The sequence below is a fragment of the Glandiceps talaboti genome, chromosome 15 (genome assembly GCF_964340395.1).
Source record: "Glandiceps talaboti chromosome 15, keGlaTala1.1, whole genome shotgun sequence".
Classification (NCBI taxonomy): Eukaryota; Metazoa; Hemichordata; class Enteropneusta; family Spengelidae; genus Glandiceps; species Glandiceps talaboti.
Window position 1 is genome coordinate 2,025,858 of NC_135563.1, and position 27,687 is coordinate 2,053,544.

General features: G+C 36.4%; 1 protein-coding gene across 1 annotated transcript; it reads left to right on the forward strand.

The window, feature by feature from the left end:
- Positions 1-6,481: 6,481 nt before the first annotated feature.
- On the forward strand, positions 6,482-12,277 carry LOC144446516 (uncharacterized). Its single transcript, XM_078136293.1, has 5 exons — positions 6,482-6,546; positions 7,350-7,690; positions 8,835-8,933; positions 9,960-10,124; positions 10,702-12,277. Exons 2-5 carry the CDS (start codon positions 7,487-7,489, stop codon positions 10,900-10,902), a joined length of 669 nt encoding a protein of 222 aa, XP_077992419.1. The 5' UTR covers positions 6,482-6,546; positions 7,350-7,486; the 3' UTR covers positions 10,903-12,277.
- Positions 12,278-27,687: the final 15,410 nt, after the last annotated feature.

Sequence of the window (27,687 nt, forward strand, 5' to 3'; positions counted from 1 at the left end):
ATTATGGTGAATAAATAAAATTATCTCCTGATATTAATAACTTTAACGTATGTGTGTGTTTTAAATACCAAAGATAAATGATAGTAAAAGCTCTAAATAATTTTTCTTGTATGTCCTTGCTTGATGTCAAAACTTAAATGTGAAATAAGGACTGAGCCATTACTTTAAGTAAATGTAGCCACATTTAGACTGATTGTATCTTTTAATAGCAACGTTTGTTATTCTTATATTAGGGAGTCTTGATAGCTGTAGATTTGTTGTTAATACTATTGTTATCACTATTATTATTATTATTATTCATTTGTATAATCTGTCAGTTATTTTTACTTTTGGGGCAGAAATGGATGACAACAGTAATTTAAAAAAAATAGTTTTTGCAACATTCCATATCAACAGCACATCAGCATCACTTTATACACGTTATTTTTTAATGTCCTAAATCCCCAGTTGCTATAGTGACGTAAATAGTGTATAAGTAGCATCCATTAGTAGGCCACAGTTGGAATCCAGGCTATAGTTACATTACATGTACATTTGGCATTATATTAACGATACTGAAAAGGGTGGGCTTTGATTTCCATGAAATGTTTATATGTATTACTTAAAAGGCCACCAGCCCAAGTCGCACATTTACAAGAACAAGCAAACAATATAGTGGTTACATCATAGAGAGAGAAAATAAAAACAATAATACATAGCTACAAACATTGCCAAGTTGATTATTACAGAATTCTTCATACATGACATGAGAGCATTACATTTTTGTATAGAAAGTTGTCTATACGACCACTTCGGTAAGTACTTTGCCCTTAGACTGTGGTACACAGGGCAAACGGAAATGAAATGAAATTCGTCCTTTGCTCTCTATAAGGAATTCCATACATGTATGGTACTGCTGAGTGTTATAAGAATGTCACATGGTATTGATTATTCTTGATTCTTGAATCAGGATTGTGCAATCCTGGATTCCGTGGTAACCATGTTACGTAGTTGAAACATATCTAGTGATTAGCTTTCAATGGACACCAGGGATAGACACTTTCTCTCTACATCCGGGTCTCAAAATAGGGGATTTCCAACCTGTAAGTGTTGCTTACTTAAAATAGGTGCCAGTTGGTGACGTACGGACGCTGTTATGAGTATAAACTGTATCATAAATTTACCGGACGCAATTGTCCATTAAGATACCACGTGTCATTGATAAACTGGCAGTATACTCTTGAAGGTAGTTCACGTGATGACGGATTCGCTTGGTATTTGTATAGTTGTATAAATTGCCACTGATCTTCACTAAAATATCCGTACTTTTGGTTGGAATGCAATGTGTTATTCCATTGAAATTGAAAATTGACATTGAAAAAATATTCATAGGCAAATAAATTCAGACCAGTTTTGAGGTCATTCCGAGTTCACTCTATGCGAAAGGCCATTAAGTAGAATTAACTACAATCCGAAAGGTATACAGTGTAGTTATTATGTTTAACGTATGTGTGTGTTTTAAATACCAAAGATAAATGATAGTAAAAGCTCTAAATAATTTTTCTTGTATGTCCTTGCTTGAATCTGTCAAAACTTAAATGTGAAATAAGGACTGAGCCATTATTTTAAATAAATGTAGCCACATTTAGACTGATTGTATCTTTAATAGCAACGTTTGTTATTCTTATATTAGGGAGTCTTGATAGCTGTAGATTTGTTGTTAATACTATTGTTATCACTATTATTATTATTATTATTCATTTGTATAATCTGTCAGTTATTTTTACTTTTGGGGCAGAAATGGATGACAACAGTAATTTAAAAAAAAATAGTTTTAGCAACATTCCATATCAACAGCACATCAGCATCACTTTATACAAGTTATTTTTTAATGTCCTAAATCCCCAGTTGCTATAGTGACGTAAATAGTGTATAAGTAGCATCCATTAGTAGGCCACAGTTGGAATCCTGGCTATAGTTACATTACATGTACATTTGGCATTATATTAACGATACTGAAAAGGGTGGGCTTTGATTTCCATGAAATGTTTATATGTATTACTTAAAAGGCCACCAGCCCAAGTCGCACATTTACAAGAACAAGCAAACAATATAGTGGTTACATCATAGAGAGAGAAAATAAAAACAATAATACATAGCTACAAACATTGCCAAGTTGATTATTACAGAATTCTCCATACATGACATGAGAGCATTACATTTTTGTATAGAAAGTTGTCTATACGACCACTTCGGTAAGTACTTTGCCCTTAGACTGTGGTACACAGGGCAAACGGAAATGAAATGAAATTCGTCCTTTGCTCTCTATAAGGAATTCCATACATGTATGGTACTGCTGAGTGTTATAAGAATGTCACATGGTATTGATTATTCTTGATTCTTGAATCAGGATTGTGCAATCCTGGATTCCGTGGTAACCATGTTACGTAGTTGAAACATATCTAGTGATTAGCTTTCAATGGACATCAGGGAGGGACACTTTCTCTCTACATCCGGGTCTCAAAATAGGGGATGTCCAACCTGTAAGTGTTGCTTACTTAAAATAGGTGCCAGTTGGTGACGTAAGGACGCTGTTATGAGTATAAACTGTATCATCAAATTTACCGGACGCAATTGTCCATTAAGATACCACGTGTCATTGATAAACTGGCAGTATACTCTTGAAAGTACTAGTTCACGTGATGACGGATTCGCTTGGTATTTGTATAGTTGTATAAATTGCCACTGATCTTCACTAAAATATCCGTACTTTTGGTTGGAATGCAATGTGTTATTCCTAACCATCGTCATGGCAGGAATGGCTACACAACATCGATATTGATAAAGTACACAATTGTGGAATACTGTAGATAAACAATTATTAGTGCAAGTACGGGACGTTATGAACATGATAACCTTGACATTGAAAAAATATTCATAGGCTAATAAATTCAGACCAGTTTTGAGGTCATTCCGAGTTCACTCTATGCGAAAGGCCATTAAGTAGAATTAACTACGGTGTAGTTATCAGCACTGTCGTCGATGATCCGGGCAATTGCTTTTCTTAGGGACCGACCAGTTTCTTTCGGGGGGGGTGGCTTGGTAGGGGGTCACTCTGTTTTTGAAATTAGCAGGGGGGGGAGGTCATCCTGTTTTGAAACTTATGGATGTGGGGGGGGGGGGTCATTGTGTTTTCGATTTTGATGGAAGAAACATACAGTGGCATGACCTTGTCTGAACTGTGGAATTTTTCCTACCTACTCTTTAATATTACTTCAACCGGAGTGGCACTCAAATATAACTATATTATATACATGTATTACCTACCACACTAATGTTACAGAATATGTCATATAAATACTCGGGAATTTCACAATCAATGGCCCATGCAATGCTTCACATATATTGCACTTTGCCTTTGTTCTGTAATTGTAATCTTCCTAGATAGTTTATAAAAGAAAGTTAATCTAAATTGTTCTACTCTTCAGTATGAGGGTTAATACACATTGTATGCTTTCTATTTCGGACACTACATGTTATTGACACTACAAATCACTACAATTCATCAGTTTCCTGTTTCTAGTATACACTAGGTATGAGTACCTAAAGTTATCTAACATACCAGTGACTTTACTATATCTGCAATAGTAATGCCAACTCCCCCCCTTATGCAACCATCAGATGTGCTGACCTTTATTATAATCATATCGATAACTTTTTTCAGAATATATTTCAACCCTATGTGTAGAGAATAGTTTAATTTCTGATACTTGATGCTGCTGTCTTGTAAAGCTGGGAAGTTATTGTTTGAAAGGCATTGAATAGCCTAAAAAGTTGGCTTTACAAGTTTTTAAGAGTACAAAACCTTCTAGGATCCCCACAAGAGATGGACATATCCCAGTCTTAATCTCTTTCCCCTACCTATTACTGTCAAGATGCTATTAAACATTTCTCACTATGCAATTGCTTTTTACATTTGATGCTGTCTTGTAAACCTTGGAAATATTGTCTGAAAGGGTTTGAATAGCCTGAAAATGGCTTTAAGAGTAAGTAAAACCTCCAGAGCTTCTAGGGGTAGACCCCTTAGGACCCACACGGGAAGTTGACATATCCCCATCTCAAGTTTTAACCAGATTTAAACTGAATGCCTCCCGTGAGGGAACCACTAATTATGCAAATAGCTCATTAAACTTAAAAAAAACTATGGTAACAGGCTTTTTTGGACAAGCATGCTTTCTTAGGTTAATGTATGTGCCAAATTATATGGAATTTTAAGAGTGCATGATACTGCTTAATTACTGAATGTCGTTCATTATTCAAAATACTCATTAAAGGTAGCAACTGACTTCATAGGACAGGTGCGTATTATTGTGGGCGATATATGTACCATATTATACGAAATTAGCTTGCATTTTTAAGATACAGCCTAGTTACCTAAAATCGTTAATTATGCAATTTTTCATTAAAACTGTAAGCTATATCAACAAATTTTATAGGACATATCCGCTTTGTTATGGTTAACGTGTGTACTAAATGATATTGAAATTCTAGTATGCATTCTTATGATATATCCTAATTACCGAAAATCATTAATCATGCAAATTAGTTATTAACACTGTAAGGTACATCAACAAACTTTATAGGGCGTACAAACTTTGTTATGTTTAATGTATGAAGTAAATTATATTGAAATTGAAGTATACAGTCTTAAGATATAGCCTAATTACCGAAAATAATTAATTATGCAAATTATTACCTTAAGGGAAACCAACAACTTTTATAGGTGATATGCACTCTGTTATGTTTAATGTATGTACTAAATTGTATTGAAATTGAAGTATGCAGTCTTAAGATAAATCCTAATTACCGAAAACCATTAATTATGCAAATTATTCATTAACACTGAAAGGTACATCAACAAGCTTTACAGGACATATGCGATTGTTATGGTCAACGTATGTACTGAATTATATTGAAATTGAAGTATGGATTTTAAGATAAAGCCTAATTACCAAAAATAATTGATTATGCAAATTATTCATTAACACTGTAAGGTACATCAACAAATTATATAAGGTACATCAACATATATTAAATCAACCAATATATGTTGTTATGTTTAACGAATACATTAAATTATATTGAAATTAAGATAAGATAATAATCTTTATTTATACTGGGTAATTTTTTAAGTATATAAACACTTGCCGCCCAAGAAGTCCAGTGAGGACCATCCCTCATGGGTTCAGGAGAAAACCGGAGTACCCGGGGAAAACCTGCGTTGTTTGGTAGAGTCAAACTAGACGACACTCTTCTTACTTACTTCTTACTGGTAAATTTAATCGAACCCTGAATGGGGTTCGAACCCCGACCGCAGTGGTAGCAGGCAAGTGGTTTAACCACTCGGCCACCGATAACCCTGAATGGGGTTCGAACCCCGACCGCAGTGGTAACAGGCAAGTGGTTTAACCACTCAGCCACCGACAACCCAAAATTGACTTTAAATGTCAATGAACCTCTAGCACTTCTAGGACCCCCCCCCCCATGAGAGGTGTACAATACAAAGCTTTCCCCCTACCTTTTACTGTCAAATACTATTATTTTTTTTGAATATTTACCGTATAGTCGCTAATTTAGTATGATGCTATCATTTAAAGTATTTAGGTAAGCAGTCCACTCTGAGTCACGATCAAATACGTGTCATGCAAATATGATATATGGGGGGGGGCACTTTGTTTCCGAATTGAGTGAGTGATGGGGGGGGGGGGGTTAGCCTGTTTTTTATTTTACAGAGAGGGGGTCGATGACTTTTCGTCGGCCCGATGGAAACAAATCCACCTAACCCCCCCACGCCGGAGAAACTGACCGGTCCCTTATTCTTAATTGACCAGAAGCAAATTGGCGAAATATGGCGAGAAATGAACCATATCAAAGACAATGATTTGTATTTTTAAAGAAGTTTATTAACAGTGACGACGTATACACACATATTTCTGTATTTGACCTAAAAAGTGGTTGATGAACGACCCTGATAAAACGGCACATTTGTCAAGTACTGGACGGATTTGGTATGCATGCTTCTGTTTGTTTTTGCCGTAGCCTTGAACAAATCTGCCATTTCTTTTGATACTATAAATGTATCCTAAATTCATACTTATATTAGCTGTAATAGAATATTAACAAGTTTACATTGTGAGACCAAGTCTCGGCCTTGCATTATCATCATTATATTTGCACGTGTTTAACGTGCCGATGTCTGTTCATAGTGATGTCATCATGTGTGTATTTTAACTGGCCTTGGACACGGAAATCCCTAAATTCGTGTACCGCCTGATAATGACATAAACAAAATCCTTCAAATCACGACACGAATTCTTCGAATAGAAACTGACAAAGTACCGCCCGTATTCTTTATTTGGTGGTCGTAAAAACAATAGAACAAAGACCATTGAAAGGGGAATCCCCATGACTCATATCTAGTGTGACTCTTTATAAGCACTGATGTTCTCATAGGGTACTTATACATCACTTTTGGCGTTCCCGAGAACTCAGCGTAAATATCACTGGGTGAGTATTCTCTCTCTCTCTCTCTCTCTCTCTCTCTCTCTCTCTCTCTCTCTCTCTCTCTCTCTCTCTCTCTCTCTCTCTCTCTCTCTCTCTCTCTCTCTCTCTCTCTCTCTCTCTCTCTCTCTCTCTCTCTCTCTCTCTCGTCCTCTGTCTCTGTCTCTCACTGTCTGTCTCTGTCTGTCTGTCAGTCTGTCTGTCTGTCTCTATCTGTCTGTCTGTCTGTCTGTCTTTCTCTCGTGAGCTCCCTCTCCCCCTCCCCCCTCTCTCTCTCTCTCTCTCTCTCTCTCTCTCTCTCTCTCTCTCTCTCTCTCTCTCTCTCTCTCTCTCTCTCTCTCTCTCTCACACACACACACACTCATATTGGGTATGTACAATTACAATCTGATTAAAATGTGATGTGTTGAAAGCGGCTAGATGCCTTTATTTACCTCTATATGTTCATCATTTTGTGTCGTTTGTTTTGTTCCTTCGCCTTCAGCGATCACTCGGAACAAAACAAACATTACAAAAACGATGGACATATAGAGGTAAATAAAGGCATCTAGCTGCTTTCAACACATCAAATTTTAATCAGATTGGGGTGTGTATAGAAAATCACCGACTCCCGAGGCATATACTAGTCTAAGGATATTTTTTGCCACAATTCAAGCGAAACAAGTTTATCATAAAAGGATAAGTTTCAATTCAGTTCAGCTTCAGTTATCTCTCTGCAAAGGAAGGCACACAAATATCCCATCACAAGTGCATTTGAGACTGAAGTGATGTTGATTATGTGTAATTTCATTCGATATGTTATTTTTCAGGTATTGGGAGAAATTGAACAATCTATCTCCATCGTTAGAAGATATTGGGTAAAACTTTAACATTGTGTGCGAAATAGACAAGTTATTTATACATCTCAACATATCATTACAACTTGACAGTTTATTCAAAACCAATCATGTCAATGGCCATAGCAACATCCGGGTCGTTTGGTAATGCACACAACCCAAAAAGTGGCTTTATATCTGCCGAGGCAGTCACAATAGTACGAGTGCCGCTTACTGCCATTTCACAGATGGACGATGTTTGTGAATCGCATACACTCCTTAAACAAGAGGCAGAAGTTCTTCTTGGAAATGTGAGGACGACGAAAGATGAATATGTGAGTTTAAAACTTTATATCTTATTTCATATTTAGGGACAGGAGGAGGGGTGGTGCGGTGGATTGGTAGAGGGTTCAGCCTGTTTTCAAATTGGCAATAGGGGGTCATCCTGTTTTGGGGGGTCACTGTGCTTTGGATTTTGATGGGAGAAAAAATCTGAACTGTGGTATTTGTTTTTGTCCCTTCAAACATACACATGTAACTACATTGTATACATTACCATGCATTACATAGCTACCACACTAGTTTCAGAACATGTTATGTAAATACTCAGCTATTTCATAATCAATGGCCAATGCCAACTTATTTTAAAAACATATTTCAACCCTCCGTATAAGAATAGTTTCTGATACCTGCTAGTGCTGTCTTGTAAAACTTCGAAATCATTGCCTGAAAGGGCCTGAATTACCTAAAAATAATTGGCTTTAAGAGTAAAAACCTTACCGAGCTTCTAGGTGGAGACGTGGGACTCCATGAAAAGTGGACATATCTCCATCAAGATTCTATTAAACTCCTGTGTAGTCGCAAATTTAGTAAAGTGCTATCTTGTATTTAGTATTTGCGAGACATAGTCAAGCAGTCCACTCTGAGTCATAAATAAATACCTGTCATGTAAATGTGATATATTGGGGTGGGGGTCATCATGTTTTAGAATTAAGTGATATGGGGGTCAGCCTGTTTTCGGTTTTACAGGGAGGGGTCAGTGACGTCGGCCCGATTGAAAAATCCACCGACCCCTCCCCCCCCCCCCACCACCACCTGACTAGTACCTTAGACTTCAACTCTCAATCAATATGACATTACCATAGTATATATGTGATATGTCTAATTGTAGCTGTGATAGGCTGCAGCATCTAAACTATATCGTTCTTATGGCGGTTCTCACGTGATCACATGACAGTTCGTCACGGGGAATTACCAACTCATAAATGTTGATGATATCGGAATAAACGGTGGCTGATAAAAGTGCCCCGTTGAAACCTTGACAATTTGTTGATTTTGAAATGTCACATACGTGTACACATAAACGTCACATACGTGTACACATAAACGCTAGATAAAATAATTACTTGTAGTTCCAAACAGTTCCAAATCGCGTCCACTTTAAATTATTAAATATCTTCTCGTTACCTTTTTTTCCAGGAAATAGATCGTTTTAAAGGAGACGAGTCATTTGAAGAGTTTCTAAAGAAATGCCACCTACCTAATCCCGTTAAGAGATCTGAGATACAAGAGAAACCAGTGAGTATATTCATTATAGGTGGTTAGCAAAAAAACCAAACACTTATTATATAATAGTTTGTGGAAACGTGTGACAGTGTGTGTGTGTGTGTGTGTGTGTATGTATGTATGTATGTATGTATGTGTGTGTATGTATGTGTGTATGTATGTATGTATGTATGTATGTATGTGTGTACGTACGTGTGTGTATGTATGTGTGTGTATGTATGTATGTATGTATGTATGTATGTATGTATGTATGTATGTATGTATGTGTGTGTATGTATGTATGTATGTATGTATGTGTGTGTGTATGTATGTATGTATGTATGTGTGTGTATGTATGTGTGCGTGTGTGTGTGTGTGTGTGTGTGTGTGTGTGTACGTGTGTGTTTGCCTTGTGCGATTTTGTTGAACTTTCAATCAGGCGTAGCGAGCAACTTTTCTTTTTAGTGTGTAAATATACAATGTAGTCAGTGAAACGGAACCACGTGACCAAACAATTCAAAAAAGAATATTAATCAGACCTTAAGGCCAAAAAAATTAATTGTTTCTGGTCAGCGCGCGCATCACTTAATACCCTCGCCGTCGGTCTTTTTTTCCTGTTTGTCCAGACTATGCAGTCAGCAGATCCAAGGGGAACACAAAAATAAGCCTCCCTAATTCAATGAAGACAACTGCAGAGCCAATCATGAACAAGCAAATGACACACTTGCTCTAAAGTACTAAATGAAAAGAACAGTATAACTGCCATAAATAGTAGATTAAGTGACAGGTTTGGTGAGAATATAAATATTTTTAAAAATCGCGTCGTCGTACCACTCTAGACAAACTGTCCTGACCAGAAACAATTCTCTTTTTTGGCCTAACAACATCCAACCATGGAGTTCCCCCTTACACCGCCATGGTCCAACTCAGTAACATTGACCCGACTGTGAACTGATGGCATGCGTATACATGTATGTTACAATTTAATTTAACATCAGCTAACACTTACATTATGGCATATACATTAATCCTCTTGGCCTTTCTTAATTTTGTCTACAGGAAAAAAATATACTGCATCAATACAAACAAGACTTAAGAGTTTATCACTCCTACATTCGATATTTGAAAAAGAGAGAGACGGGAAGACAAGAATCCAACTACAAAGAAAGATTTAACGAGCTTGCACATTTGACGAAAAGAGTGCTGACAAAAATATCAACTCTGGTAAGTATATCGTTAATGTCGTCAAACCTGAGTTCATAGCAAATGATTAGTCAGGTTTGCAACATTCTTAGTAATGTGCATATACAACATTAATTCTTGGTTCGGCAAAAGGTTACTGTCAAGCAGAACTGTCGAGTGATGATAAGCAAAGTAACAAATGGCATTTCTGGTTTCGAAAGAGTGGTTTCTATTTGAAGAAAAGATCCCCTCAACCAATGTTTTATTTCTTAATTTTTGCCGTAACGAAATATAACACCAAGGGCAATATACGAAGGAAATAGAGGTAAATAAAACAACCAAGCCTATTCCTACATAAGATTTCAAATTGAATTGTTGAATGATTGTTATCGTTAAAAATCAAACCCAATAAAAAACATACGCCTTCGTTTTACAAACTGTATAGTATCTAATTCAGAGGTATAAAAGATTACACTTCTAAACAACATTTTGGCCAATGAGTTTTTTACTAGTGAATAACGTCTAAAGGGTTATTAATAGTAGCCTATGATTGACTTGCTTGTGTTGTAAAGAACAATCAATTTATCTCTCAGTAAATTATTTTATTTTTGTTTTCCAGCTTTTTGTACTTTCTCAAATCGATGAAAGAGACAGAAAACCTATAGCTAAAAGTGGTGAAAGTGATGAAACCGACACAGATATGGGAGAATCGTTTAATGACGATGATGTGTTCTATTTTCTGCGAGCTCTCCTCTACTACCAGGCGTCATACAACATAGCACTTACATATTATGAAAATAATGCATGCAAATCACTGTAGCTGCGACTTACCTGTTTAATTACGTCATAGATATGACGTCATAAAAATAGCATGTTAACTTGTCAGAACTTATATGACATAGTGACATCGTGGAAACCCGATCAGGCGGTGAATGCAACTGGTGATATCATAGTAATATGATGTTTTTTTTATTTAGGGCGGCCCTTTTTATTTTTCTGTTTCTCATCTCCCGACCGACCCTAATTTGCAGCTCCGACATCAGAAAAAAAAAAGTTTTTTTATTTCCGACCGACCCCTGAGCACAGCAAAATTGTAAGGTTCCCCATGGCGTCTTAGGCCAGTTCTGCCGAGGCCACGACCTTGCGACATTGGCCCCCTAAAATTACAAATGAAGCAATGATTTTCCCACCTTGCGTCGCGCAGTTCTATTGTTAACATAAAAAATGCCACAAAAAGATCAACTTTGATAAACTTAACCTACAAATTAAAACATTAGAGGGATTAGATGAAACGTCGAAATGGACGTCTCTCGTCACATGTTTTGTCTACTGTCACTGTCGTGACCTCTGACCTAATCACTGACGTGTGCGAAACACTGAACTTGCTATCGGAACATCTATCTGCCATGCCACAGCTCAGAAGCCTTCGTGAACCAAATTTATGGGACAGGTTGTGATTTTCATTTGTTGATGGGTTAAATTAAATGAGTACATGTGTATTTTGATTCCGAAAAAGCTGTGTTAGGGGTTCGTGTTGCATGATGTTGACAGTGCTAGTGACACATGTGAATGTTGGGCACTGAATCAATGCGTAATCACTGGCATGGCCACTATAGACGGCCGATGTATGTGCGCCCGGTCAGACATGAAGAACGAACTTGTTGTGCAAATCAGAAAAAAATTAATGTAATATTTACAGAGCATCCCAACTTTGACTTTGTTGATAGTTTTAGTTAAAGATTCAAGTTCTGAGTTTCAAGGACACCTAATGTCAGCTTTCCGTATCATTGCAAGTTTACGGTACGTAATAACTATGCTGTCATTTGATATAGCAGGACCAAATCATGATACACAGCCAGTAACGGTTAATTAATAACAAATAAATTATTTTAAAGTTTGTTTGACTATTATTTGTAAGTTTTTCGTTCACATTTGTTACTTTTTAAAGTCAGGGATTTTTTTTCTTCAAAATGTCATGAATTTGAAGAGGGAATGATAAACACAGCAGTGTACTAACAATTTTAAAAATGAAACAAGTGGTTACAAGTTTAGGATTTCTCAAAGTTTTTATTCAATCATATGTTCACTGTGACTTATTTTGAAGTTGTTCATTGTCCTTCTCTGAAAAAAAGGAATTATAAATTTTAGCACTGCTATTCATTGATATTCAGATTAAAAATTGTGACTACCTGGCTGTCCAATCTTTCTAAACAATATATCATTCATATATATATATATATATATATATATATATATATATATATATATATATATATATATATATATATATATATACACACACATGTGTATATATATACTGTATATATATATATATATATATATATATATATATATATATATATATATATATATATATATAACTATTACGCTCTGCCACTGCGGTATAGAGCACTGTCTTATAGCAGATTGATGCTCACCGAGTTATATATATATATATATATATATATATATATATATATATATATATATATATATATATATATATATATATATATATATATATATATATATATATATATAACACTTAAAATTACATAATCTTAATTGCCTTCTTTTTCTAAGGTGTAATGTGTAGTACACAATTTTCAAAAAATAGCTTACTGGGAACTTATTATGAATGGAATTTTTTTATGTAGTTAGGTAATGGTCTATACGTAATGGAATATCTCAGACCACAGTATCTCAATAGTGGTCTGAGATAATTTATATGAATATTTCATAGACAATAATAATTGACCCCACTCCCTGTCAAATGACACCACTTTTTGGAACCAAGGGGCCTGTGTCCCCACTTGTTGGAAATCTTGGCAGAACACCGCCGTCACCCCCCCCCTCTCACCCACAAGTTCACACTGAAGAAAAATGTTTCATAGAAGTAATGGTTTATATAAATGAAAATTCATCTAGCACACTGATGACAATCACGTAAGTGTTTCAAAAAGTTTCATACTAAAGTTCAAATTGGATAACTTGAAAACATTGTTAGCGATGGCAATGCCACTTTGATTAATAGGACGAATGTATTAGTACTCATGATAAAATCACACAATAGTTCATGGCTACAGATACTAGTATACACCCATCAGGATGATAAGTATTTAATCATCTTCTTACAAAGTTGTTCTACAGACTTGTCAACCTTGCTAAAATGAAGGCAAGAGACTTGTAACAAGGAATTCAATAAAGAGAAGAGAAATGAAGTTGTATAGAGACTAACAGGACAGATAGGACAGAGAATAGAACTGAAAAAATACATTTTTTTTTTCTTGCCCCCCCCCTTTTTTTTTATTTCGCCCGCCCGACCCGCCTGACTATTCCATTGGAGATGAGAAACAAAAAAAAAAAACCTCACCCTAAACCAGGGAGACTTGAATGATATTTAAAAACTAAATATTGCAGTTATATACCCAACTGATATTAAGGTTTTATCTGGGTTGAATTTTTACTAGCAAAGTTTATCTTCTGTATCTTCTCGGCCATTTGCGACTCCTACTTCTAAAATGGACCAATGCTACAAAAGTAGCTGTATTTATCTAGAACAGACAGGGAATAAGGTACTTATACTAAAAGGGTGACCCGATGCAACGACAACCACCATGGTGTCATTTGCGAACGTTGAGGGCGATTCAATAGATTCAACTTCAGGCGTATAAAACACGTTGTTTGTCTTAAATTTCACTTTACAAATATGGTCAAAATGATGATAAATACAAAGTCTTGTTCAAGCTCTTTACATTGTATTGTCATTTCTGAATCAGAGTTAATATGTTGATATTCTAATAAAAGTTGGAATTACTTTGCTAATGTTGCTAATGATCACTTTACTCAAGTATGTTGTCAATCAAATGTTGTATCCAAGTAATTGTTGATGATGTCAGTTCAGGAAAGGACTCTCCAGAAACAATTGTTTATAAACAGGAATGGGAAAGAAACGGGAGTCGTATTTATACTATGACCGGGGATTATTCCCCCAAAACCCGTAAGGCACATACCAGTTTCTCTTAATCGCCATTTGAGGGCACAAATTTCAAAAATGGCGGCAGCCACCGAAGGGGAGATTTTTTACACACATATTTATTTGCCAGACGACGAAAAGTAAACAAGTGAGGAACAGGAATTAGTTAAGTAAATGCATCAGCAACGAAAAGTACATAACTGGACCATAAATTTAAAATAGTTTGTTCAAACTAGTCGGGTTTGAGGCCCAAACAAAAACAGTAATATATATATATATATATATATATATATATATATATATATATATATATATATATATATATATATATATATATATATATATATATATATATATATATATATATATTATATATATATATATATATATATATATATATATATATATATATACACACATATAACATAAGAACAAAAACTAAGCAAAAAGAAACAAAAACAAAATAAAACGAAACAAAACAAACATATACATGAAGAGTAATGTCTTGATACAAATAATTACGTCTGTTAAATATAAAGAAGGGGCATGCGCAAACGAGGTTTTATAATAATGTTTCAAAATAATTTATCTAGTAAATACTGCTTTAATTGGGATTTAAAGGTAGATCTTGTTCCTATTGCTTTCAGTCGGTTGGGTAACGAGTTTCAGTGTTTTGTGGCTGCGTACTTTTAATTGCGTTGGCATTCATTTTTAGCACAGCTGAACTGATAAGTTTCAGTAGTGCTATAGGCATGGTGCGGGGTGTGTGTGTGTGTGTGTGTGCGTGTACGACTTAAACTAAAAAAAAACACCATACCGATTGCCTTGGCATTTAGTGGGGACATTAATTTTGGGACAAAAAATGCCATTTTTGGTCAAAAAATTTAAACTCAAAAACTACCTGAGAAATTTGGTGGGATCATTCTTAGGAGTGTGTAAATTAAGATTTGTTCATGACATGATGATTCCATCATGCAGTGATATGCAAATTAAGGTTAAAATGTGTCTTTTAGTCAAAGATCTTTAATTCCAAAATTGCTGAGCAGATTGGGTTGAAATTTAATGGGGATGCATTTGGGGGTGTACAGATGAAGGAATATTAAGCATATAATGATCTCATCCGTGATATGCAAATTAGGTGTAAAAATGTGTCAAAACCTTATATCTCAAAATGTACATTGTCAATGAGACTGAAATTTGAAGAGATGTTCAGTGATATTCTGCAGATTTTGTTCAAAACATTTTGACACGATTGGCCCTAGCAACCATGACCACGCCCTTAGCAACAACTCAATGCCAGTATACTTTGCTAATATAACCATAGACATGATATAACCACTGTCTATGATATAACAAATCATCTGGTAGGTGAGTATACATTCAAAAATGTATGCAAATATCCCTTGCAACCATGACCACGCCCATAGCAAGAGCCAAACAATTGTATATATCACAAAGATAACAATAGGGATTCTTAGACAAGTGAACAAACATTCAAAAAGTGTATGAAAATGTGCTTATGTGCAAATATGTTTAGCAACATGGCCACGCCCATAGCAACAGCCAAATGCGTATACTGCAAAGATAACAACAGGGCTGGATAGGCAACTGGAGAATCATTCAGCACTTATACCTAGTATGGAGCAGCAGGTGGATAAACAATTCTTAAAAAATTGTACAGTTGTGCTACAACGCCATTGGCGCTAGTTTTATATTTGATATCTTAAACGTGTCCCATCCAATGTCCAATTACATGAAGAATGTCATTGCAAAGTTCAAGCCTATTTTGAAGAAAAACAAAATAAAAATCTGCAGTATCGTACTGGAGTGTACATGATGGTCATTGCATGTACATAGAACACGTTGTACTAGTAGAATACACTTTGTGATACTATTTTCATATTTGACCAATATCTCAAACGGACACGAAATATCACCAATAGCATTCCTACTACTACTGTACTAGAGTATATGTATACATATAGAGGTAGCACTGCCTGCATGCATTCACACACATTCCAGTACAGTACACGTTGGCCTACATTTTTTTGAGAATTTTAGACTAAGCTTGAACAAGCAATGGATTTTACCGTGAACACTCTCCTTGTATTTTGGCATTGGATAGGACACGTCAAATGTAAAACTGAATGCTATTTTCAAAAGAAAACTAACACTCACTAGTAAATGACTTCCCTTCGATATTACATCCCGCATGGTGAATCATAGAAAAACTGGTATAGACATTTGCTTTTAGGAGATGATTTCCGATCTTAGTATATGATTTAATTGATTCAATATTTGAACCATGAACCTTTTAACTTTTTTAAGATTGCAAGGGGTTGCTGCGAAAACATTTTTGACAAAATGTTTTCTCCTCAACCCCCCTCTCCCACGTTATTACGCTGAAGCGTAAATCTATTAGATAGATAGATAAATAGATAGAAACCCGTTAAACACAAAGGAAGCCATGCTGAGAAGTACCATGAATTAATGTGAGAAAGAAACTACTCGTTCATTTAAGCTATATACAAGCCACGTCAATCCACGTCAAGCCACGTCAATAGCTATATACAAGCCACGTCAATTCACGTCAAGCCACGTCAATAGCTATATACAAGCCACGTCAATTCACGTCAAGCCACGTCAATAGCTATATACAAGCCACGTCAATTCACGTCAAGCCACGTCAATAGCTATATACAAGCCACGTCAATTCACGTCAAGCCACGTCAATAGCTATATACAAGCCACGTCAATTCACGTCAAGCCACGTCAATAGCTATATACAAGCCACGTCAATTCACGTCAATTCACGTCAAGCCACGTCAATAGCTATATACAAGCCACGTCAATTCACGTCAAGCCACGTCAATAGCTATAGATATACAAGCCACGTCAATAGCTATATACAAGCCACGTCAATTCACGTCAAGCCACGTCAATAGCTATATACAAGCCACGTCAATTCACGTCAAGCCACGTCAATAGCTATATACAAGCCACGTCAATTCACGTCAATTCACGTCAAGCCACGTCAATAGCTATATACAAGCCACGTCAATTCACGTCAAGCCACGTCAATAGCTATATACAAGCCACGTCAATCCATTAATTGCCAGTAAGCGCTGACGACGTCATCCATCAACTCAGATGCCTTAGGAAAACAACAATCTACGGAATAATACGTGTCCCTGTGTACATATGTATGTACATATACTAATCATGATTGACCGAAGGCAAAATGAAGGGAGACGATTGTAGCTCATGCCTACTATGGCCTTACGAAGACCAACTAGGAATCAGACTAATTTCGGCTATACTAGGAAGTGGTTGTTGATCAACAACACTGTATATTGTTATGGATGAGAGAATACAACTTTTTAATATTCGCTAAGTTTTGATGTTTTGCGATGTCACCGTGAACTCTCAGCTGTCATGAATTAATACTTAGAACAAATGTTTGCATATCGCGAATAGTATTCTTCTGAGATGACAACATTAAGTTATTAATCAACAGTGTCAAATAATGACTAATTACAGACAGTTGGAAGAACAATGACGTGATCACATTGTTTAGCTAGTTTTCATATTTGTCAATATCATTTGCATTTAATTAAGGCGACGGCAATACTTCCGTTTTAGTCATTTATGGTGATGATTATTTTATCACCCAATCATTTGAGTATTGTATATTTTATGTTTATAAGAATTTAATGAAATAAAATTATGGATTCATTTTCTTTGGAAGTTGGAGCTGAAGGCAACAGCTAGGCCTAGACTAGAAGCTTCCATCTGCTCCATGGCCACTTCTAAATGATCCAGGTTAATCATGAACATTGTGTGTAGTTTGAGCTAATTCCCTAAAAGTCCAAGTCGATCCCGTGTACAGAGTGGAGAGAGTGAGAGAGTAACATGGAGGAGGGTTACCTTAACAATAGAGGTTTCAACCCACCAATTTGTTACATTGGTGGAAAAACCGGCCTTGGACTAGAAGGACCATAGTGTGCGCGTAATGAGACAAATTTAAACATTATGAAGAATATATAATTGACAACCTTTGAGAAGAAGAAAAAAACAACGCCGCTGGGTGAGTGACAAATCGATGACTCGATAACTTTTCGAAAGGAAACTTTTAATGATTAAGTTGGTGGGCATTCAACTCGAACTAGAACTCGTAAATATTGCAGAGACGGACTAAGACATCTCAGAAGGAGAGATTGTGTTTCAAAACGTGGAATTGTGAATAAACAGACATCGATAAAGACTTAGAGAGAGAGAGAGAGAGAGAGAGAGAGAGAGAGAGAGAGAGAGAGACAGAGAGACAGAGAGAGAGAGAGAGAGAGAGAGAGAGAGAGAGAGAGAGAGTAACATTGAAGGGGGTTATGTTAACAGTAGAGGTTACCCCCCCCCCCCCCAATTTGTTACAATATCACATGTCGACTTTAAACGTTTAATTTCTTTTGTGACCTTGTGAGAATCGGAGCACTGATCACAGTGATGTAATGCCGACTACAGTGCTGTGATGCGACGAATTCCGTCACACCTCCGTCACGAGACCCAAAAGTCCCTTGTAAGTATATCATACGTCATTCAGACGATAAAAACAAAAATCCTTATCAGCCAACTCGAAAAATAAAAAGACAGGACATTGATTGGAATGTACTTTGATTCGTTTAGATTCGATTGTTGTATCTCAAATACAGGTAACTTCTCCTTAATCACATGGTATGCATTCAAAACAATATGCTGTCCCACAAACGGTAACTTTTAGAGTTCCGGGAGGACATTGTTTAATACACACTGATTAAGGAACCTGTTCAGAAATTTGAACACATACTAGGTAGGTATACGAATTACAGGTGAAAATATCACCAACATAGGTAGGTATACGAATTACAGGTGAAAATATCACCAACATAGGTAGGTATACGAATTACAGGTGAAAATATCACCAACATAGGTAGGTATACGAATTACAGGTGAAAATATCACCAACATAGGTAGGTATACGAATTACAGGTGAAAATATCACCAACATATGTAGGTATACGAATTACAGGTGAAAATATCACCAACATTCCAAAGTCATGTCAATGTTAAGCGACATCATCTAAGCGTCAGAGTGCTATCAATTGAAATCAAACACTCTGATCTGAAGATGGTGCTGTTACTGTGACAACAGCAGGTAAAGTCTTACATCTGTCGGTGTTAAACTAGGAATTGAAGTTAACGTTGCATTGTTTAAAATTTAAAGTCGTTATTCCAGAATCATAGCAAGACGAAATCAAAGCGTAAGCCAGAAATGTCACATAAAGCAGTTAGTTAATTAGAACACTACATTTTATTGACCGTGTTTAATTGTATTTATCAAATGTACACATTTGTACAAGGAGCTTTCTTTGTACCTGGTTTATACGCGAAGATTTTTGTGGATGGTTTGATACACAAAGTAATCTACAAATGTATAAACATTGCAACACATCAACATTGTCTGTAAATAGTAATAATAATCAGTCAACAGGCAGACCAATATGTTGCATTGGGCCCTATACCTGTATCCACTGATATATGTTAGTTTAACGTTAGTTTGCTACTGTCTCGTGTCTCCTTTCCTCCACTGTATTCAGACAGTGTTGATATTGTATGTGATTCTCATGTTTTTATTTTATTCTACCATATTATTTATAGTTCTTACTTCAGTAGTATCATTGAAATGGATTATCACAGATTTGATTCAGATTAATTACTGATATCTGTTGATTGAATGTTTATATTGTTACCCGAGATGGCGATACACATGACATTTTACATTCATCGACACTTAATCATATACATGTCAGATTTGTTAAACAGTGTACTGTTTTATTTCGAATAGAAGGGCGCCCTCAATTGACTTGACCTTCACGTAAACCGAACTCTACAACGCTGTGAACTCAATATATATACTCTTTGATTTACGCAATGCAGCTAGTGGTTCCGTGAATTTTATTATCGAAGTTTCCATGAAAATGATAGTGAAAGAGAAAAGTCCAAGTTACATCGACTATGTTTATTTTTTCTATCATTTACGTCGTTTGTAATAGATTCATTATCGTTAGACAAAGCTAGTAGCCTGCAAAATTTCATTTATGAAAGGAATTACACAAATTTCCTTCTTAAAACGAACTGGCATGTGTAACAACTGTATGTTACTTTGTTAAATTATACACGTATAAGTTATTCTGTTTGTATGTTAAAGTGGCCCAAGCTGAGTCTATAAACCGTTTACTTATACCTGAAAATACTTGTATAAAATTTCGATTAAACTATAAATTATAGTGCATTACAATGCATGCCTTCCATGACATTACAATTGCCTTCAGGCATTATTAGAACTGTTTCTTGCCTAGAATAGATTCCTCGACAATTTCGGTACGTATACGTCATCGGGTCGCTTATATGTTCTATTTACAATACCGGGTTTGAATTCAATCAATTGCAAGTGATAGTTAGGTATGCTATGACTATACTATGAGTACTAGTGACCTTTAAATACGCAGCAGAAAGCTCACCCCAAAACTTATAAACCCGGCTTGTGCCTCTTTAAGGAGTCTTGCCGATGTCGAAAGAATAGGGAGACACTGGTGGAACCTTGTGAACTGTAAACAGACTACGGATGTAAAGTCATTACAGAATAGGGAGACACTGGTGGAACCTTGTGAACTGTAAACAGACTACGGATGTAATAAAGTCATTACAGAATAGGGAGACACTGGTGGAACCTTGTGAACTGTAAACAGACTACGGATGTAAAGTCATTACAGAACAGGGAGACACTGACGGAACCTTGTGAACTGTAAACAGACTACGGATGTAAAGTCATTACAGAACAGGGAGACACTGACGGAACCTTGTGAACTGTAAACAGACTACGGATGTAAAGTCATTACAGAACAGGGAGACACTGACGGAACCTTGTGAACTGTAAACAGACTACGGATGTAAAGTCATTACAGAATAGGGATACACTGGTGGAACCTTGTGGACTGTAAACAGACTACGGATGTAAAGTCATTACAGAATAGGGATACACTGGTGGAACCTTGTGGACTGTAAACAGACTACGGATGTAAAGTCATTACAGAACAGGGAGACACTGACGGAACCTTGTGAACTGTAAACAGACTACGGATATAAAGTTATTACAGAATAGGGATACACTGGTGGAACCTTGTGAACTGTAAACAGACTACGGATGTAAAGTCATTACAGAACAGGGAGACACTGGTGGAACCCTGTGAACTGTAAACAGACTACGGATGTAAAGTTATTACAGAATAGGGAGACACTGGTGGAACCTTGTGGACTGTAAACAGACTACGGATATAAAGTTATTACAGAATAGGGAGACACTGGTGGAACCCTGTGAACTGTAAACAGACTACGGATGTAAAGTTATTACAGAATAGGGAGACACTGGTGGAACCTTGTGGACTGTAAACAGACTACGGATATAAAGTTATTACAGAATAGGGATACACTGGTGGAACCTTGTGAACTGTAAACAGACTACGGATGTAAAGTCATTACAGAACAGGGAGACACTGGTGGAACCCTGTGAACTGTAAACAGACTACGGATGTAAAGTTATTACAGAATAGGGAGACACTGGTGGAACCTTGTGGACTGTAAACAGACTACGGATGTAAAGTCATTACAGAATAGGGAGACACTGGTGGAACCTTGTGAACTGTAAACAGACTACGGATGTAAAGTTATTACAGAATAGGGATACACTGGTGGAACCTTGTGAACTGTAAACAGACTACGGATGTAAAGTCATTACAGAATAGGGATACACTGGTGGAACCTTGTGAACTGTAAACAGACTACGGATGTAAAGTCATTACAGAATAGGGATACACTGGTGGAACCTTGTGGACTGTAAACAGACTACGGATGTAAAGTCATTACAGAATAGGGATACACTGGTGGAACCTTGTGAACTGTAAACAGACTACGGATGTAAAGTCATTACAGAATAGGGATACACTGGTGGAACCTTGTGGACTGTAAACAGACTACGGATGTAAAGTCATTACAGAATAGGGATACACTGGTGGAACCTTGTGAACTGTAAACAGACTACGGATATAAAGTTATTACAGAATAGGGATACACTGGTGGAACCTTGTGAACTGTAAACAGACTACGGATGTAAAGTCATTACAGAACAGGGAGACACTGGTGGAACCCTGTGAACTGTAAACAGACTACGGATGTAAAGTTATTACAGAATAGGGAGACACTGGTGGAACCTTGTGGACTGTAAACAGACTACGGATGTAAAGTCATTACAGAATAGGGAGACACTGGTGGAACCTTGTGAACTGTAAACAGACTACGGATGTAAAGTCATTACAGAATAGGGAGACACTGGTGGAACCTTGTGGACTGTAAACAGACTACGGATGTAAAGTCATTACAGAATAGGGATACACTGGTGGAACCTTGTGGACTGTAAACAGACTACGGATGTAAAGTCATTACAGAATAGGGATACACTGGTGGAACCTTGTGAACTGTAAACAGACTACGGATGTAAAGTCATTACAGAATAGGGAGACACTGGTGGAACCTTGTGAACTGTAAACAGACTACGGATGTAAAGTCATTACAGAATAGGGAGACACTGGTGGAACCTTGTGAACTGTAAACAGACTACGGATGTAAAGTCATTACAGAATAGGGATACACTGGTGGAACCTTGTGAACTGTAAACAGACTACGGATGTAAAGTCATTACAGAATAGGGAGACACTGGTGGAACCTTGTGGACTGTAGACAGACATCCGCCATATCCTTCCATTTCCCAACTGAATGAAAACATTTTCCAAAGCGGAGAATATTTTACCACAATTGTAAATAACTTTCCTTCTTTGCGGAGACAGTTCGTTAACAGGGGTTTCCCTCCAATTTCACTATTATTATATATAGCTATATATATCGCTACTTTTAAATCAGTGTTTTAGAATTTAGTAATAGACATTTTCGCAATAACATTGGAAAGTAATATCAGTAGTGCCTAAATTATGATTCTCCAGGGATATACCTTCTAAATTGGTTAGCCTGGTCGGGTTCTATGTGTAATTTGATTTTGGATATTATCTTTGAATGAATAAGATAAACACAGAACATTTAAAGTTGGTGTGACTACAGTGTCGGTATCCACCGTGATAATGGTTTACATCCGTTTATGCTATCAGTAATAAACCAAGTCGTACAACTTTACACATAGCTTGATAATGAATTGTTACGATATAAGAATTTTCCAAATTTGTTGCATTTACAGTGTAAGAAATACATGCAATTCTGGTTCAGAATTTGTGTAAATTTGTTGTTTGAACACTGTCACGTCTTTTACCTATTTCACATTGCTGACGAACAAGGCTCACTACTCTGAATGAAGCTGCTAAAAGAACAAAATGATATATATGTGTGAACACACAGATATAACAGGCTGTCATTTAGTTGAGAAAGAGTAAAAGTGACACGTCTTCTAGGCCTATGATTAAAAGAGAAGTTATGTCTTGTATCAAAGTAGACAAACACGGCTATTTTTTCAAAACAATAGCTATCCTTAAGGGATGGAGTTTCGCAAAAAGACTCCGCAGATGTTCCTGAGGTCTTTCACACAAGACGAATACTTTAGTTATACCATTTTATACCATATGAAATGAATCGCATCAACTTGAGCAAATATACTATCAAAGGAAATTAGTTACATTTGTAAACTACATGCTTGCGTTTATCTCAAATTAGAAAAGATGAATGAAAATTCGAAACCCCAAATTCTTATTTACATTGACAGAAGGTTTACTATAGTTTTAACCCTAGTAGCTGATTTAGTGTCGGGGGAAAGTTTTTCTGTGACGTCACAGTGCACCACAGTGCAGTGATGTAACGCTGGAAACTTGGATGTAAACTTTCTATGTCCTATGACATCAATACATCGTCATGTCAATGTGTACATTCAAGTAATCCTTTTTCTATGGACAAGGACATTTGAATGAGTCACTTCGATTCCAGCATTCGATTAGCCTCGTTATGTAAAACGTCGATGGAAAATCTTGTATAAACACGGGTTGCACAACCAACAACTTGGCGAATTTACGTCATACACCGCTACAACGGTATGTCGATATTAAGAAAATATATACTCAAGCGTAAATAGACTCATCGCGAGTAAATGGCGGGCTTCTGGTTTTTAATGACTACATTGGGTTTGATCGGTATAGTCTAAAATATTTTATTCTCTTTTGAGTAACTGATCAAAGGTCAAACCAATCTAATTCCATTACTAGTATACTATTATCATTAACCAGGTGGGGTCTAGACATGAATTATTAACCTGTCAGGGTCTGGACATGTGTAAAAATGAATAGAATGATTGGGTGATTGACTGATCAAACTCAGCTTTAAAACATTTGACCCAAGCTCTACTTCTTCGACATCCTAGCCGTTTGTGATGAAAGGTATCCCATACAGATCGCTAACATCATGACAGTCTGACCACAAAATCGCTAACAAAACATTTTGTAATTCGGTAGTACCGTAACATTGCAAACACGCAAACCGATTATGTGATCACATTCCTGATTTCTAAATGGTTCATATTGAGTAATAGAGTATGTGTATGACCTGCACGTTTAGTTGTGTTCTTTGCATAACTACTCATTTCCTCTCATAAAATAGGGTCACACATTTGGCTTGAACGAAATACAGAGATGACAAAAGTAACACAGAATTACAAGAACTATTGGCCTATTCGTGGCGTCCATAAATCGCATGTACCTTTATTAAATAAAGTGACCCTGTTTATGGATAATTATACATGGCATATTTAATTATATGTTTTTAAAAACTGAATCTAAAATTGAACTAAAACTTACAATGTCATACCTGGCCTGATAGCATATCAGACTGACCGTTATTAGCCTAGAATGTTGCGATAAAGAAATCAAACGATAAGGAATCAAATAACGGTAGCATGTGCATTACACTGACAGTAATAGTGTTAAACAAAGTGAAACCGAAACTCATATTTTAAATATCATCACGGACCGTGGAAAAATATGCAAAACACTGGCGTATTACATGTTGATATGACCACGGAGAAATCGACTACGATGTTCAGTTTCATTGTATTATTCTGTTTGAACCATAGACCCATCGTGTAGGGTGAACCGAGTAACTTAGATTGCCCTATTACAGTGTATATCATTATCCTGTATGTAGGTCGCTTCGATCTGAGTCACGTGACAACCGATGTATCGACGTGAGTACTCCAGTTCTATGTTTGACTCCTGGATATGAACACACATTGGGTCGATAAATATTGTTTTACGTCAATATATCTGTATCATATTCGGTATAAAGCGTTTGTCCGACTCAGTTTCATCGTCTGTTGAAATGTACGAGCTTTTCACTCGACGGCTGACATACGGAAATAGTGATGTCGAGTTCAGCTACAGTAGCTAGCAACGGAATCGACACCCGGGAATCGACATTTCTACAGTTGGCCAGGAACTCGTTGAAGGCATTACCAATTCAAAGATTGGAATTTTGAAATGAACCATTTTATAGCGAGGTAATTGTGAATGACGTAGAAGGCCGTGTTTTCACTAGGTTTGAAACATCACATCATTCCATTTCAGGAAGCGGCCATGTCATAGGTCGTCATGGTAACCACTGGTGACTCACATATTCAGCGAGGAATGGGATATCCCTGACCTCATCCGACTTTCACTGCAGATTTTTTGTTTGTTTTTAGCTCATTTACTCATATCGTATCCATGGGATGTTACCATCATCGGCGTATTTTGGGGTATACATTTCCATATCTGGTGTTTTCCTTCTCAATCCTTCGTTCTTCAGATATTACAGCGGGATTTTACACAAAACAGTAAATGGGTATAAAGTACAGCAGTCAACACACCATACAACACAAACACAATCACAAACCAGTCTTAAAAGTACTGATATTTCTCTGATATTCATTGAAGACTGGAACCAAAGAAAAAATGGGACACGGATCACAACCCCTTCTATCAACAGTAACGTCCTTATTGATGAATTTAATATGTAGGCATTTATTTATTTGTATTTTACGATTTCATGTTTACTTTTATCCATCTGGTGTTTTTTTTCACTACAGTTATTGGAATTAATTCTCGAGTAGTGTGGGCCAGGTCTAAACACAAGTTTGATAGATTTCTGGACAAAACACAATCACAATATTTAGCATATAACTTTGTATAACCTATATCGTTTTACAGGTATTGCAACAATGTTTAGTCAATACAGTGTTTCTGGCGTTGATGGAGCAAGTATCAGTACCACCGCACAACCATCCGAACAGATGAGAAATCCTGCCGTCCAAGGAACTTATCGTCGTCTTGACACTGAACTAAGTGTCCTAATTAGCGCAAACAAGGAAGCGTGTAACCGACTGGTAAGTTTAACACCTACGTCTTAAACCTTCACTATCTACAACTGGAACATTTTTATTTCATTAGCAACCAAAGATATATTCACTAAAAAGGCCTATAAAAACACTGTACCAGTTGATTAGTGATAGATTTCATTAAGCAACCAAAGATATATTCACTAAAAAGGGCAACCAAAGATATATTCACTAAAAAGGCCTATAAAAACATCTTTATTTCATTAAGCAACCAAAGATATATTCACTAAAAAGGCCTATAAAAACACTGTACCAGTTGATTAGTGATAGATTTCATCCATAGGTAGTGTTGTGACAGGTTTAACATCTTGAGCGAAATCTTGGTTTTGTATCCGGTACTATTTCAGTTTGATTTGCCTGGTTGATTTGCCTGGTTGGTTTGCCTGGTTGGTTTGCCTGGTTGATATGGAGACACTGTTTTTATGGTCCACACCATTAAAAAAAAACAAATTTGGTTTATCACCGCCTTACGTAAACAACTGATGATTCAATACACCTCATGACGTACACTATTAAGGAAAAGTCATATCGATCAAAATAGTTTCGGAAAATGAGTTCATTTGTCGACAAACCAAGTTTTCATCTTTATTTCAATTTCATTCAAGTAACTAATCAGACAGTCACGTGTCTAATTTTGCCAATTGACCTTACGCATGTACTATGACTCTTACCCCGGTAATTGATTTACTCTATAATATTATGTCATCGTACATTATTTATACTATCGGGTGAGGATTGTCAGTAACTTGTAATGAGTAAGCTTAATTCAGAAAGGACTTAAAGCAAGGAATACAAATACATTATTTAGAAGCTGTTTAGTGACGTCATAATTTAGCCAATAAAAGTATCAACAAGTGCAGAATACCACTTTATATGAAACTTTGGAAATGTCTTTTTACTCTGTGGCGGATATCTAGGAAGATGCATGGTATACCTTTAGCAGTACCAATTTTATAACGTACTTCTAATCATTTGTTCAGACCCGTCAGCCTCACAACCACCTCGTCAAAGTGCTACCATAATATGTTACTTGGCAAGCATACTTTCACTATTCGTCGCTTGTGGAATTAGTAAGAAATGCACCACTGTGTAGGCAGATTTCAACGCATACGATGACATTTTTG